The following is a 14,870-nucleotide window of genomic DNA, read 5'->3' on the forward strand; positions in this document are numbered from 1 at the left end:
GATTGCATAGCAAAACCAGTTTTCGACCGCTTTGAGTAGACTGGTCCCCATGCGCCCATTCTGTTGTCAGTGTGGTCATCTGTGCAGAGTTACATTGTAGGCCCCTATGTTAATTTTTTTTTAAACCACAAACAGCTGACCACAAGCAGGGCCTCAGCACAATTACCCACCTACATGTACTATCCTCGATACATTTGGTTCCGTTTAGTATTTTGAAAGAAGTGAGGGAGAAGTGAGGAAGTTGTCTGACGAATGAGTAGTTGCGATAACGTAACCCTCCTCCCGACGGCCACCAGGCCAGAGGATAACGAGATTCTTTTGATCGGCTAATGACAATCTGGTCCAACACGTATAATTTTGACAGCTACAGTCACCAGATCTGCCACATTTTACCACAGTTTTCAAAAATCACGACACAAATTCTAAGGTCACAAACTTAATCCTCAATGTGTAATGAACACTCAATACACCATTGAGAAAATATTTTTGAAGAAAAAGGACAAAAACTTACCAGATCCCGGAGCGAATTCCCATGTTTTATTTTGAACTTGTCGCATCGCTTTGCAAATGCTTAATTTTGTTGTTGGACTAAACCATTCCGTGAAAGGGGTGTTACAAGGCAGTGCGTGCGCGCTGTACATTTACATTGCCTGTGCTCCGCGCCGGCCGGTCAGTCATCATGGCATGGCGCGCACGCGCTGCATGCAGCGTTGCAACATTGTAACACCCCTTTCACAGAATGGTTTAGTCCAACAACAAAATAAAGCGTTGCGACAAGTTCAAAATATAAACCTGGGAAATCGCTTGTAAGTTTTTGTCCTTTTTATTCAAAAATATTTTCTCAATGGTGTTTTGAGTGTTCATTAGAGTTAGACATTCAGGATTAAGTTTGTGCCCTTAGGTTAGAATTTGTGCCATGATTTTTGAAAGCGGTAAAAATGGGGCAAATCTGGTGACTAGCTGTCGAAACTATGTGGGACCAGAATTGTCATTTGCCGATCCAAAGAATCTCGGCCTGGGGGTCGTCGGGAGGAGGGTAATGGGAATGTTATCGCAACTAACGAATGAGTTGCCTGAGCTCCCTTACACTTGCAGCTGTGCAGGGCATGCAGGGCGTCTTAGTAATTTTCTTGTTTTGAAAGTCTTCCAATAATGCCCAACAAGCTCATCATCATCATGCCCATTTGGCCATACTCATTGACATTGTCATTGGGTCAGTGTTTGGTTATTATTTTTACACAATATAATCAATTTCCAAAGGCTTGTAACGTTGTTCAACTTCAATTCAACTCAAATAATGTTCTTAAGTTTTGTGTCAATACACATGATTATTTTAATATGGTGCTATGGTAAACCCCAAGGTCAAGAGCAGTCCGTGAGGTGCATACATCGTACGATGTAGATGATTCAATCAAATAAAACATTCAACAAACAAACATGACAAACATGATTCATGAAACTCTTTTTAACAAACTAGTTTTCTTACCGGTTTTCGTTCAATATTGTTAGGAGTGTTTGTTTCTCCATTAATATCTTTAGAGCTGTCGTTAGAATCTCCTTCCATTTTGAAGTGTGAACCTCACGTTCTTTTCAACAATAACTGACCGTAAATTGTGAAGAAAACACCCACGCAGTCTCAGTGCTAGTGATACATCCATGCGGTAAACAATAAAACAACAACCTTTGACCGCACGAGCGCCCTCAAGAGAAAAAGGTCTCAATGAAAGCCGACGACTGTTTGGTGGTGAACCTGTATTGTGTGAGGCCATGGGCCGTGTCCGAATTAACGGCTACAGCTACGGCTACGGCTAGAATTTATTTCCATGTCATTATGCGTGAAAGTATATGACGTCCTTAGAAACAGTCGTAGACGTAGCTATAGCCGCTAAGCTGTGTAGCCGCTACTCGGACACAGCCGAATTCGGATACGGTTTAACCGGCGTAGCGGCTACAGCTAACGGCTACGGCTAACTTCCGCATCTTCATGTTAGCACCAAACACAAATGTTTACCATGCGTTCTGCTTCAGGTTCAAATCACAACACATTTTAATAGCTATAGCCGCTAAGCTGTGTAGCCGCTACTCGGACATAGCCGAATTCGGATACGGTTCAACCGTAGCGGCTACAGCTAACGGCTACGGCTAACTTCCGCATCTTTACGTTAGCACCAAACACACTTTTTTACCACGCGTTCTGCTTCAGGTTCAAATCACAACAAATTTGTAAAGTACTAATGAATATGCCGGCGATTATAGCTCTCTAAAAATGTACACTTCCTTAGCGTAGCGCCGTTGAGCTTCCTATGCTCGATGATCAATGGTCAATAGCATTGAATGAATTTTTATAATTTCATTTTATTCCTAGCCCCTCTGCGTGCGTTCTGTCCCTTCTTAGTTTTGTCCTGCGGGAGTTTCGGGAAGTTTTTTTTTTTTTTACCAAACCCGTTCTCTTATCTGAACGTTTCTTGTATTTTTTTGTTTTTGTTATGCTGCACTGCACTCGTTTCACCCCGACTCATCGAGCGATCAATGGAAGGGTTTATTTATTGCCTCCTCCATGTCCCTAATATTTTTGCCACGGTGACCTGCAAACTACCTAAAGTATAAATTGTCCTCAAAAATTTTGCTTATTACCATGGATGGATCATGCATAAGCGCAAAATATGCACTCAGTTTCACCCCGACTCATTTTCGCAGATGAACGACTCCATCCTGGTGGTTTTCAAATTCGCTAATCAATCTTCATTGTTTTTTCCAATTTCCAGTTATGTTTGAACGACAAGCGCCACTTACATCTTAACGTGTTGTCAAAGTAACGTCGCTACGCTTACATAAATCTTCACTTATTACTGTTTCAGACCATCGCCTTCGCCCCCTGAGAGACTTGCTTCAAAGGGTCATCACACGCGAAGTCTTAAAGTTGAACTTCCAAAATAATAAGGCGATAGACTTTCAAAACGGGTGCTCGAGAGTTAGACACGAGCGTTTTCAGGCAGCTGCTTGTCTTGTTCTTAGACTTAAAAGCATGCACATTATTTGTAATTATGCCTAACTAGAAATAATTGTTAACACAAAAACTTACTTGGTTACGAGCAACGAAGAGCTGTTGATAGTAAAATTGTTGCTCATAAATAATTGGTCACTGATGTTTAAAGAAAAATACCCTTGTTGCACAAATATTTTTGTGTGCTTTCAGATATTAATATAAAAAAAAGGTTTCGCAGGCCTGAAGTCTTTTATAATTATGAGTGAAATAACTTCTTTCTCGAAAATAATACGTTATCCAGAGGGCAGCCGTTTCTCACATTGTGTTGTACTGTCAACAGCTCTAATTGTTACTACGTAACTTTTTATGTCAAAAATTATTTTGAGTAATTACCAATAGTTCAAAGTGCCTTTAAACAGGCTTCAGGCCTGACGTCTTTTATATTATTTTAGTGCAAAATTACTTCTCTCAAAAACTATACGTTATCCAGAGGGAGCTGTCTCTCGCAATGTTCTCACCAGCTCTATGCTCGTTGACCAAGTAAGTTTTTTAATGCTAACAATTTGAGTAATTACCAATCTCACAATGGTTTTTAATATCAACAGCTCTCCATTGCTCGTTTACCAAGTAAGTTTTTGTATTCTAACAATTATTTTGAGTAATTACCAATCTCGCAATGTTTTATAGTATCAACAGCTCTACATTGCTCGTTTACCAAGTAAGTTTTTGTATTCTAACAATTATTTTGAGTAATTACCAATCTCGCAATGTTTTATAGTATCAACAGCTCTACATTGCTCGTTTACCAAGTAAGTTTTTGTATTCTAACAATTATTTTGAGTAATTACCAATCTCGCAATGTTTTATAGTATCAACAGCTCTACATTGCTCGTTTGCCAAGTAAGTTTTTGTATTCTAACAATTATTTTGAGTAATTACCAATCTCGCAATGTTTTATAGTATCAACAGCTCTCCATTGCTCGTTTACCAAGTAAGTTTTTGTATTCTAACAATTATTTTGAGTAATTACCAATCTCGCAATGTTTTATAGTATCAACAGCTCTACATTGCTCGTTTACCAAGTAAGTTTTTGTATGCTAACAATTATTTTGAGTAATTACTAATAGTGTCTAGTGCCTTTAAATCATTATTTAGTTACTACCAAGACCCGTTTCCTACTTGCCGAAAGCGCTGTCTTGTCAGCAGCAATCAAGAGTCATTGTCATATACTTGACCGGTATACATAATGAATTATGAAAAGCGTCAGTGACTATGTAAAAATTTAAAGTGGGCAAAGTAGGGCAAATACAATTAGCTGCTAAATATGAAGGAAGCCACAATATTAGATAAACCACCCAGGAGAAACCCTTGCAGTTATGTCAAAAGTGAAATGTGTTAACTGTATAGAGTAGACTCTCTGCTTTCTGAAATGGAAGCAAATGAAGTATTCTTATTATGCCCGACCGTTATAGGCCTATTCTCTGCTGTTCAATGATTGTAGCTAAACACGAAAGAAAATAAAGTTTCATTCAATTTAATTTTCATTCAGTTCAATTTCGCAAGATCTAGCAATCTGCATTACATGTAACAAGGTGGCTTTTGGATACCAAAATGTACATTTTGACGGGGTAATTTTCAAATTGTTTTGACCCTACCCCACTTCTCTAAAAAACAAAAAACAACCCCCCCCCCCAAAAAAAAAAAAAAAAAAAAAACGAAGAAAAAAAACCCCACTTTTTGTTCAAACCTAAATTAGGCCTTCAATATTCCACAGCTGTTCGTCATGCTTTGGTTTAAGTTTAATGCATTTAAATGTTCCTATATGAACAAAGACGATTGCTTTGAAGTGGACTATTCCCTAAACAATTTTTCCTCGCGAAAGTTTAACTATTCGTCACAAAAATAAGCAATCCGATGTAAATAACATTCATGTATTATTATCGATGCGGCGAACGAAGTATAAAGGTTTACCCAAGTGCAATTTTGTATAATAAGCTGTATTTAGTGCGCTGGTTTGTCCCGATACTTAAAGCCATTATACACTTTCGGAACAGAAAAAAAATATAAAAGTTCCCAAATTTACAAATAACTTACAGGGTTTACAGAAGGTAATGGTGAAAGACTGCTCTTGAAATATTATTCCATGAAATGCTTTACTTTTCGAGAAAACATTAAAACAATTATAAATTCTCGTTGTCCAGAATTACGGATTTATTTTAAACACATGTCATGACACGGCGAAACGTGCGGAAACAAGGGTGGGTTTCCCCCGTTATTTTCTCCCGACTCCGATGACCGATTGAGCCTAAATTTTCACAGGTTTGTTATTTTATATATAAGTTGTGATACACGAAGTGTGGGCCTTTGGACAATACTGTTTACCGAAAGTGTATAACGGCTTTAAAGGCATGATGGACCCTTTGGTAATTGTCAAAACCAGTATTCTCATAAAATAGCAAATCGGTGAAAATGTTGGCTCAATTGGTCATCGCAGTTGCAAGAGAATAATCATGAAAGAGAAACACCAATGTTGCACAAAATGTGGGAACTTTGATAATCATGCCTAATAACTTGATTCAGCCTTGAAATATTCTGTTATTTGAGTGAGAAATGACCTTTTACTCAAAAAGTATGTTACAGTAACAACTTCAGAGGGAGCCGTTTCACACAATGTTTTAAACTATCAACAGCTATCAATTGCTCGTTATACCAAGATTTTGTGCAAATAATTATTTTGAGTAATTACCAAAAGTGTCCACTGGCTTTAATAATAGAAAAAAAAACATTGTATTTTCAAGTATTTTAAGCAACACAATGTTGTATTCCTGTGGGAGTTCGTTTGAATTTATTAAACCCCTTACAAGTATTCTGCCTGCTCATTGGTTTAGAGCGCGTCACATGACATGTCTTAGCTTTGCCAGACGACTGCCGTGTGATAGTGCGTCGGTTTGCCGTGCGCTAGTCTGAAGACTAGCACACGGCGTGCAGTACCCAGACGTCCGTTGAGTGTACGATGATGATAAATTAATAGTCTGTAACCATTTCGGATTGCACGACACTACATGCAGCACAATAAAAGTTTTTGCAATCTGTATTCGCGTCGTCCGTGGATTGTAGCATTCAGGTCTGTAACTTAATAATAATAGTACAGTATTTAGAAATGTTTGGGGTGTTATAAAACAAATATTGACTGCTTTTACTCGTGCAATGGTTAAAACTATGACTCCCTCGGGAAAATAGAACGCTCCGGGGATCACCTCGGGAGTCATAGTTTTAACCATAGCACTGACTCGAAGCAGTCAATATTTGTATACTAGCACACGGTCAAGTCAAAAAGCCATCCCACAAGATTTCGACCTGTATTTTTATTTATTAAAATAAATCACGGCGATCCCAAAGCAGTATTTTTTGAAGCACATCGATTTGTTATTATTATAGAAATAAATCAAATAACTGTGTCGGAGTAAGACATTGAACTCACGCACCACCTGCCTGCAATTAGATTGCCCGATTAACATTTTAAAGGCATGTCCACTGCAGTGGACACTGTTTGTGATCACTCGTGATTACTGTATTTGAAAAGTTATTTTGTAAAAACATCAGGTAATGTGGCACTCACTATTGGTAATTACTCAAAATAATTATTAGCATAAAAACTTCCTTAATGCGGAGAGGTTGATAGTATAAAACATTGTGAGAAACGGCCCTCTCTGAGAAACTTAGTTTTCGAGAAAGAAGTAATTTTCGACGTTTTTATTTTAAAGACCTCAGATTTAGAAATTGAGATCTCGAAATCAAGCATCTGAAAGCACACAAATTCGTGTGTCAATGTTTTTTTTCTTTCATTATTATCTCGCAACTTCGACGAACGATTGAGCTCAAATTTTCACAGGTTTGTTATTTAATGCATGTGTTGTGATACACTGACTGTGAAGTGAAGGCTAGTTGTTGACAATTACCAATAGTGTCCCTTGTCTTTAAAAGCACTACTGGACACTATATTGGTAATTTACCATAAATGTTTTGTTTAGTATACAAACTAACTTGGCACGAGTCACTGGGAGCTGTTGATATTATAAAACATTGTGTAAAACGGCTCCCTCAGAATCATATTTGAGGCCAGAAGCCCTTTTTTATGCCTCTGAAAGAACACTAACTTGTGCAAAGAGGACGTTTTTTCTTTCATTTTTCTCTTGCAACTTTGATTACTATTTTGAGTCCAAATGTTCACAGAATTGTTATTTTATGCATAATTATGTTGGGATGCACTAAGTGAGAATACTGGTCTTTGACATTTTCGAAAGGTGTCCTACAGTGCCTTTAATTATAGCCATTATTAGAGAAACATTTGGCTAATAAAAAGCAACCCGTCCTCAGCGAATAAAGTTGACTATCCATCGATGACAACTTCGTGACCGACCACTGCGCTTCCAAGCCATCGTGGCGATTTAGTTCAGAATTAATAAACGGCGGAAATTCGAGAAGAAATTTTTATAATAATTATTTAAACCGAAATGAAAGCGCAAATTATGCCAGACTCGTGCTTAACTAGAGGAGAGCGTGCGTTTCTGTATAAAGAAGCATAGTGTTAGCATTGAATAAAACACTAACAAAAACAGGCAGATGTTAATCAAATTTTAGTAACTGGGTCAAAATAATGTTGTGTAGCCGTATATAATATAGGGCAGGGCAAAACAATTTTGCTCTAAAATATTCTGAAGAAAAAAACCCCAGAATACCAGTCACAGAGTGTAGCCTACATTTATACGGGTTATGTATGCTAGTTACGTTCTTCATTTATACACAGGTATCCATGTCATGGCCAAAATCTTGATTTACAAAAGGTCTCAAAACCCTTTTTAAAGACACTGGACACTATTGGTAAATTGTCAAAGACTAGTCTTCACAGTTGGTGTATCTCAACATACATGTATGCATAAAATAACAAACCTGTGAAAATTTAAGCTCAATCGGTCGTCAAAGTTGCGAGATAACTATGAAAGAAAAAACACCCTTGTCACACGAAGTTGTGTGCTTTCACAGATGCTTGGTTTCGAGACCTCAAATTTTAAATCTGAGGTCTCGAAATCAAATTCGTGGAAAATTACTTCTTTCTCGTAAACTATATCACTTCAGAGGGAGCTGTTTCTCACAATGTTTTATACTATCTACCTCTCCCCATTACTCGTAATCAAGAAATGTTTTATGCTAATAATTATTTTGAGTAATTACCAACAGTGTCCACTGCCTTTAAAACAAAATATGAAGCATACATGTAGATGTGTCCCGAGGTGATACTTCGATGTATCGAATCGAAAAGGAACGACGAAACAAACCCGATTGTGGCATTCAAACTTTCAGTCAAATTTCTGTATAAAAATGAGGACTAACAAGTCACTCCTACAAATAAAAGACTTTTCTTTTACAGAGTGACTTTTCCGGTCGCAGGGAAACCCAACAAATTCCACCATAGCACGTGCACCTTTTATGTTCTTCAAATAAACGCTCCTTCTTTTAGTTTCTCTGTCAATATTAGCTCTATGTATGACTCTTGTGCCAGTGAACGAAAGCTCGGTGTTGGGTTACCAACTTAAAAATAAAAGATGAAAACGTGAGGTCGGTGCTACGTTTCGATTTACATTCATATCAATTTTGTTAAAAGGGGTGGGATAGAAGAACTCAACCTGTACTGTTTTCAGAGTCACGAAGGGTCTTGCTTGCATATTTTGTTTAAAACCTCGAGCCCTTGACAGACGTTGGAGTGTGTTTTAACATGAAGCCAGAATGGGTTTGGAGGCGGGAAACTGTGGTTCCAGGACCGTACTTGATTTCGAGTGTGAGTGCCAGACGAATGTTTGACGTCACCTACTTCACGGCTTACTATTTTGACAGTCTATGATTTCTCAGCTATGACGTCATGGTTTGATAACCTACATGACGTCCACATAGAAGCGACCTATCGCTGAACCTTGTCCCAATTTCAAAGAGCTGCTTGAACCCCCAAAACTACTAAGCAAAGCAAATTATACTAACCAGAATAAGGTTTACCAGGCAAAAGATCTTATTACATGTACATGTACAATTTGTGACTTGTATCCTGCTCGTTCTTGCTATTGAAAGCGGCTCTATGGCATACAGCCCCTTTCCGTGGTGCCATTTTACAACTGGCCAGGAATTGTACAGTATCACACTGTATTATTGAAACCTTCCTGCATGCCAATCCACCCGAGAAAGCTGTTTTGAAAGAAGAAATACTGCTTGTCAAATTTCTTTGCTAAGCGGGGCACCAGTCAACCCAATCAAACTTAAAGGCAGTGGACACTATTGGTAATTGTCAAAGACTAGCCATCTCAACATATAGACAAAATAAAAAACCTGTGAAAATTTGAGCTCAATCGGTCATCGAAGTTGCGGGATAATAATGAAAGAAAAATAACCCTTGTCACACGAAGTTGTGTGCGTTTAGATGGTTGATTTCGAGACCTCAGGTTCTAAATCTGAGGTCTCAAAATCAAATTCATGGAAATTTACTTCTTTCTCGAAAACTATGGCACTTCAGAGGGAGCCATTTCTCACAATGTTTTATACCATCAACCTCTCCCCATTACTCGTCACCAAGAAAGGTTTTACGCCAATGATTATTTTGAGTAATTACCAATATAATAGTGTCCACTGCCTTTAAAGAAATTTTGGCTTTTTGGCAATGTTTGTGCTGACAGGCTTTGGAGAATTATGCCCAGAAGACAGTTGGGAAGCATGTTTTAAGTGTCTGTGACCCTGGCTCAAGCAGTGCCGATTTTGATAAAAACCCAAAAGACTTGATAAATTTCATGAAGACTTTATTCTACATGATGGATAGGCGAATGGTCGCAACCAACATCCTGCTGATGTGTTTATGATGTGCATGAAGCCGGTGGTTCTCAAACCCGTTGAAGAGTATTTCTGTCCGTCTGTGAATTTTGACCAAGGTAAAAGAATGTAGAGGGCCCAACTTCATTGCGCTGCTAAGCAAAAAATGTTGCTTAGCATGACATTTCTCCCTGGATAAAAACAGGATTACCAACCAATTTTCCACGTGATTTTTTAGGATAAGCAAACAACAGCTGAATACCAGTAAGAAGCCACATGAAACAACAGGAAATTTTGTTGGTAATCCCGTTTTTAGCAAGGATGAAATTTCATGCTTGAAGCAAATTTTTGTGCTTAGCAGCTCTATGAAATTGGGCCCTGCTGCTAAGCACAACGTTTCCAGTTGGGTCATCTCCAGTTTAACCATGGAGGCATAAATTAGATCTAATTTATTAATCCATGGTTTAACCCTTAACCCCGAGCAGTGGCAGCCATTTCCGGGATAAAATAAGCTATTTCCCGTTACGTAAAATATGAATTGTTTGCATGTCGTACACAAACTGTCTCCCAAAACTCCAAAATGTAAAATTTTTTTTGTTTTTACATAGAAAGCAAGAAGCACCAAGTGTTATCGTATCTTCACTCACCTTTTATTAGTTTTTAAATTGATAACTTTAAAGGCAAAACCTACCCTCTTGTTTTTTTCGGAATCGCTTTATAGTTTGAACCTTACATGGGTGGTTGAATAAATGGAGAGAGTATCATAAAACCATGGAGGTAGAGTTCAACCAACCAGTGAAAATGTCATTTCAAAAGTTGGTAGAGTTTGTTTTGGATTTTTCCGAAAATCTAGAGCGGTTATAATGTTATCACAATCTGTAAAAGTTTCCCCTGGACACTTCGTACCTTCGGGACACTTCGTACCGTAAACCAAAGTGGTCACTTCGCACCGTGGGCGGGGTACGAAGTGACCATCAGCTGAGTCACTTCGTACCCTCGGCCGAGTCACTTCGTACCTTCATTAAAAATGTGTATTCCTCAATAACTTAAGTTTGCAATCTATTTATATTAATATTTATATCCATCTGTCAATTCTACTACATGTATATCTATCTTGGCCTAAATATAAAACATAAATTATTACCGGTTTAGTAATACTTGTTGCACAAGTTAAGTGTGATTTCAGATGCTTGATTCCGAGCAATTCTGAGATCTCGAAATCAAGTTCAAATAATATTTTAGTAAGAAAATTCAGATATTACTTCTTTCTCAAAAACTACGTTACTTACTTCGAAGGGAGCTGTGTCATACTATCAACAGCTCTCATTTATTCGTTACCGAGTACATGAATTAAGGTTTGATTCTGTAATAATTAGTTTGAGTACTTAGGGGGGCCTACCAGCCTTTACAAATAAAATACTCTCAATTGAATAAAACCACTTACACATTATATGGATAAAACTGTGTTTCAGCTGTGCAGTGTTCATGAACTTCATCAGTCTGGTGTTCACACATCGGCCTATTTAGAATTTGTTCTTCTTTTTTTTAAACTGCCTGTGGAAAACTATGGACATGTCCGGTGTCATGAATACAAACTACATGCGACGACTGTTTACTGTCTCACACAATACAAAACGATGGCTTGCTTGCGTTGCGTTGCTGCATACTCGGGTAAATAAAGTGGTTGATTTGAATGGGAAAACCTACCTGTTGTTGTTTGGTGGTGTCCATATTGGGGTCATCTTGATCATCTGATGACATCCATCCACGATCACTCTCTTCATTCCAAATCTCATCATCAGACCCCGTTGCCTCTTCCTCTTCTTCTATATCTTCATCCGCCATCGCCTGCAATTTATTCATGATGCTCGCCTCCAATTCTTCCCCCGTCGCCCCGACGAGGTCATCATCCACAGCAGCATGACGTAAGGCAACGGGATACGTCTCCATCAGCTTGCCAATGATAGCACTAAACTGGCTAGTTTTACCCTTTCGGTAGTCCTTCTTCATGCTCTTGATTTTCTCCCTGCATTGGGCCGGGGTCCTGTTAAATCCCACCGAGCGGAGAACAGACGACATCTTCTCGAACGCTATTCTGTTCCTGGTTGTTCCGTCCAGTTGTCTCTGGATTTCTTTCCGAGCGAACACCGATATTAGCTTCCTCACCTCGGCAGTGGTCCAGAAGGCCCGGTCTCCTCTCCTTGACGGTCCCATCCTTGAAGGAAATATCAACACTCACAACAGGAATCGAACTTCGGTTTTTAAATCTTAGATTTACACACCAAGTCAACTGTACACAGTGTATTGCAGCAACGTGTGTAACGTTGTGATGTGACCTTTGTCCCCGTGTCCGTTTGTTTCTCGTTTAGTTACTACACAAAATATACACTCGGTGCAATCGAAACGCAAGGTGCATGCACAGTATAATACAACTGCTGCTACAGCAAATTTCGCAAAGTAAAGACCCAGCAATTTCGTGTAAACCTCTAGAAGAGTGGTGCTACGTCTCACTGTACATGTACGGTCGATCAAATCACAGAGTAAGGACAGTGATCAAATGTTGGGCCGCAATTCATGTAGAGCTATAAAACCAAACCGGTCTTTCCATCAACTCGGCACTCAGCAGAAAGGCGACGGGATTATAATTCAAAACCCTCTAGAGTCCCCGGGTGAAGCTAGCTGCTCTATGCATGAGTGCTGTTTCACACAGACCCCCGTGCTGCAAACAACCAGGGGCGAGCTCTCTCCTTCCCTCGTCCCTGGGTTGAGCTCAAAGTGATGACTAAGTGTGAACGCTTGGGGGCACGATCTCTGGCACCAAGAAAATAGAGTTCTAAAAATAGACTTAGGCTTAGACGAGTGTCCATAAAATTACTGCTGCGAGCCCATATGTGTATTGTAAACGTGCAAATACTAAATTAATTATGAAGGAATTAAACAATTCTTAAACACATGCAGTGACAATTTACATTCACAGAGAATTTGTTCTAAAAACAATAAAAAAAACCGGAGAGGCACTGTGGCCTGTGATGAAAGCCTTTTTTTATACCAGCACCCACCTCTGGCAACGGAGTACTAGAAAAGAGACTAATGTGCCCCCCCCCCACCTCACCTACCCCTACGCGTTAGAATAATAATCATAGGATAGGAATAACAATCGACATGCCACTTACAATGCTGGAATTTAAATAACGCCAGTGTAGTATATTTGAAAATAAAATCTTAAATTAAAATTGATAAAAGGCACCATATATTTGTTTCTCGATCTTTACAGAAGACTATCCCCACTTTCAATTCAAGTCAGCTCAAGGATACATTTATTTCCATACTCTCATACAAGAATAACGACAGTTGCACTTCCATGAGAAGAATACTAAGAGCGCACCGTCCCCGTGGAGGCTACCAGTTCCATGGTCCCATGTCCCATCCATCATACAAAAGACGAAAGCAACCCACAGTTATTTTGGGTGCGTTCAATTTAGCTTCCCTGGGTCGACCCGGTCGGGCCCCCGGCGGAAAGTACAAATAGCGTTGACGTCACATTCCATGGGCTCACCCGGGTCTGCCTCAAGAGCCCTGCTTGTGGAACGGGTCACCTTGGCTAGCCCGAAGTGCATGGCGTCACCAAGATTGGGTGAGTGATCGTTCGATTAGCTCTTGTCAGGGGGTCACCCGACTGAGCACCGCGGGGTCGGCACATGGAAGCTAATCGAACGCACCCGGATAGGCGTATTATAGACAGGGTATTTTTTAAACCTAGTAATTAGATCCGGTTTACGGCTAGAGCTTAGGTCCAGTCGCTAAACTTGAAGCAATTCCCACCGTTCATCAAACCAGAGCCAGCGCCAATTAGTACAATATTTGGAAAATGCCCTTTGTGCGATGCACTCAGCTCCGTATAGCCATGCAATAAGGGCCTTGTCACACGAGGCAACTTTTACAGGCAACTTGGAGGCAACCAACTGCAGTGCATGCTACAGGACCACTTTGGTAGCACATGAGTTGATTTTCAAACAATGTCTTATGATCAACAAGAACAATACCTGAACATTGAAATGTGAATGGCTTTTCTTCTAAGAGATTGCCTGGAACTGGTTGCCTGTTAATTGCCTCGTGTGATATATATATACCTGAGTCAACTCGCACGTCAAGTCGTACCTGGGGGAGGCCGAATCCGAATTGGCGGCTACAGTTACCGGCTACAGCTACGGCTAGTTCCGCTTCACCATGAATTGCTGACAGGATATCCTTAGCAACCCATATAGCCACAGCCGTATCCGTAGCTAGCCGCCAATTTCGATACGGCATAATATGTTGTACCCAGATCAACTCGTATCCTTAAACGGTGAACTCGTACCCGAGTCAACTCGTACCCCTTCGCATCAAAATCTGTTGTAAACTGCATTACGGCCGTGTTCGAATTAGCGGCTATAGCTTTGACTACGACTATAGCATGCGTTGAAGTATATGACATCCTTAGCAACACTCATAGCAACAGTCGCAGCCGTAGTTGTAGCTGCCAATTCGGATACGGCCTTACTCTTACGCAGGTGAACTCGTTCCCAAGTCAACTTGTTCGTATCAGGTCAACTGTACCCAATTTATTTTTGATTCTTCACCCAAAGTCAAGTCGTACAAAAATCATCCATTATATGATACTATTCTATGTTGTAATAATTGCGATATTTTTAAGAGTAACTATAAATATAAATATTAATAGTAAACTTGCGGGTACAACCATGGGTAAAAACTCTTTTGAAAGAGTGGTGGCTCTGAAAAGAGCCGGTTTGGTCTCGACGTTTCGAACAGTATACTCTGCTCGTCTTCGGGAGAAGAGTTTTTTGGTTTGTATGTTGCAGGTAACGATTAATACTATAAGCGAATGAGACAAGAAATATCTTAGTTTTGGGGCAACATAAATAAATAAGTAATGAAAAGATGTTTAAATTAATTTTAATTCTTTCAGATACGGAAAATAATAAGAATCCATGTACGCATTTTTTTTCTTTTTTTTTCTGGAAAATGTTTAGAAACT

General features: G+C 39.4%; 2 protein-coding genes across 2 annotated transcripts in view; both read right to left on the bottom strand.

Annotated features, from left to right (window-relative positions):
• Positions 1-12,495, bottom strand: part of LOC139937981 (uncharacterized) — a 50,554-nt gene extending 38,059 nt beyond the window's left edge. Inside the window, exon 1 of the mRNA XM_071933298.1 lies at positions 11,543-12,495. Within this exon, the coding sequence (XP_071789399.1) occupies positions 11,543-12,049 (507 nt within the window). The 5' untranslated portion in view covers positions 12,050-12,495. The remainder of the gene's footprint in view (positions 1-11,542) is intronic.
• LOC139937983 (uncharacterized) overlaps positions 1-14,870 on the bottom strand; it is a 157,085-nt gene that overhangs the window by 9,716 nt on the left and 132,499 nt on the right. The window lies entirely within an intron of this gene.

Source organism: Asterias amurensis, chromosome 6, assembly GCF_032118995.1.
Source record: "Asterias amurensis chromosome 6, ASM3211899v1".
Lineage (NCBI taxonomy): Eukaryota > Metazoa > Echinodermata > Asteroidea > Forcipulatida > Asteriidae > Asterias > Asterias amurensis.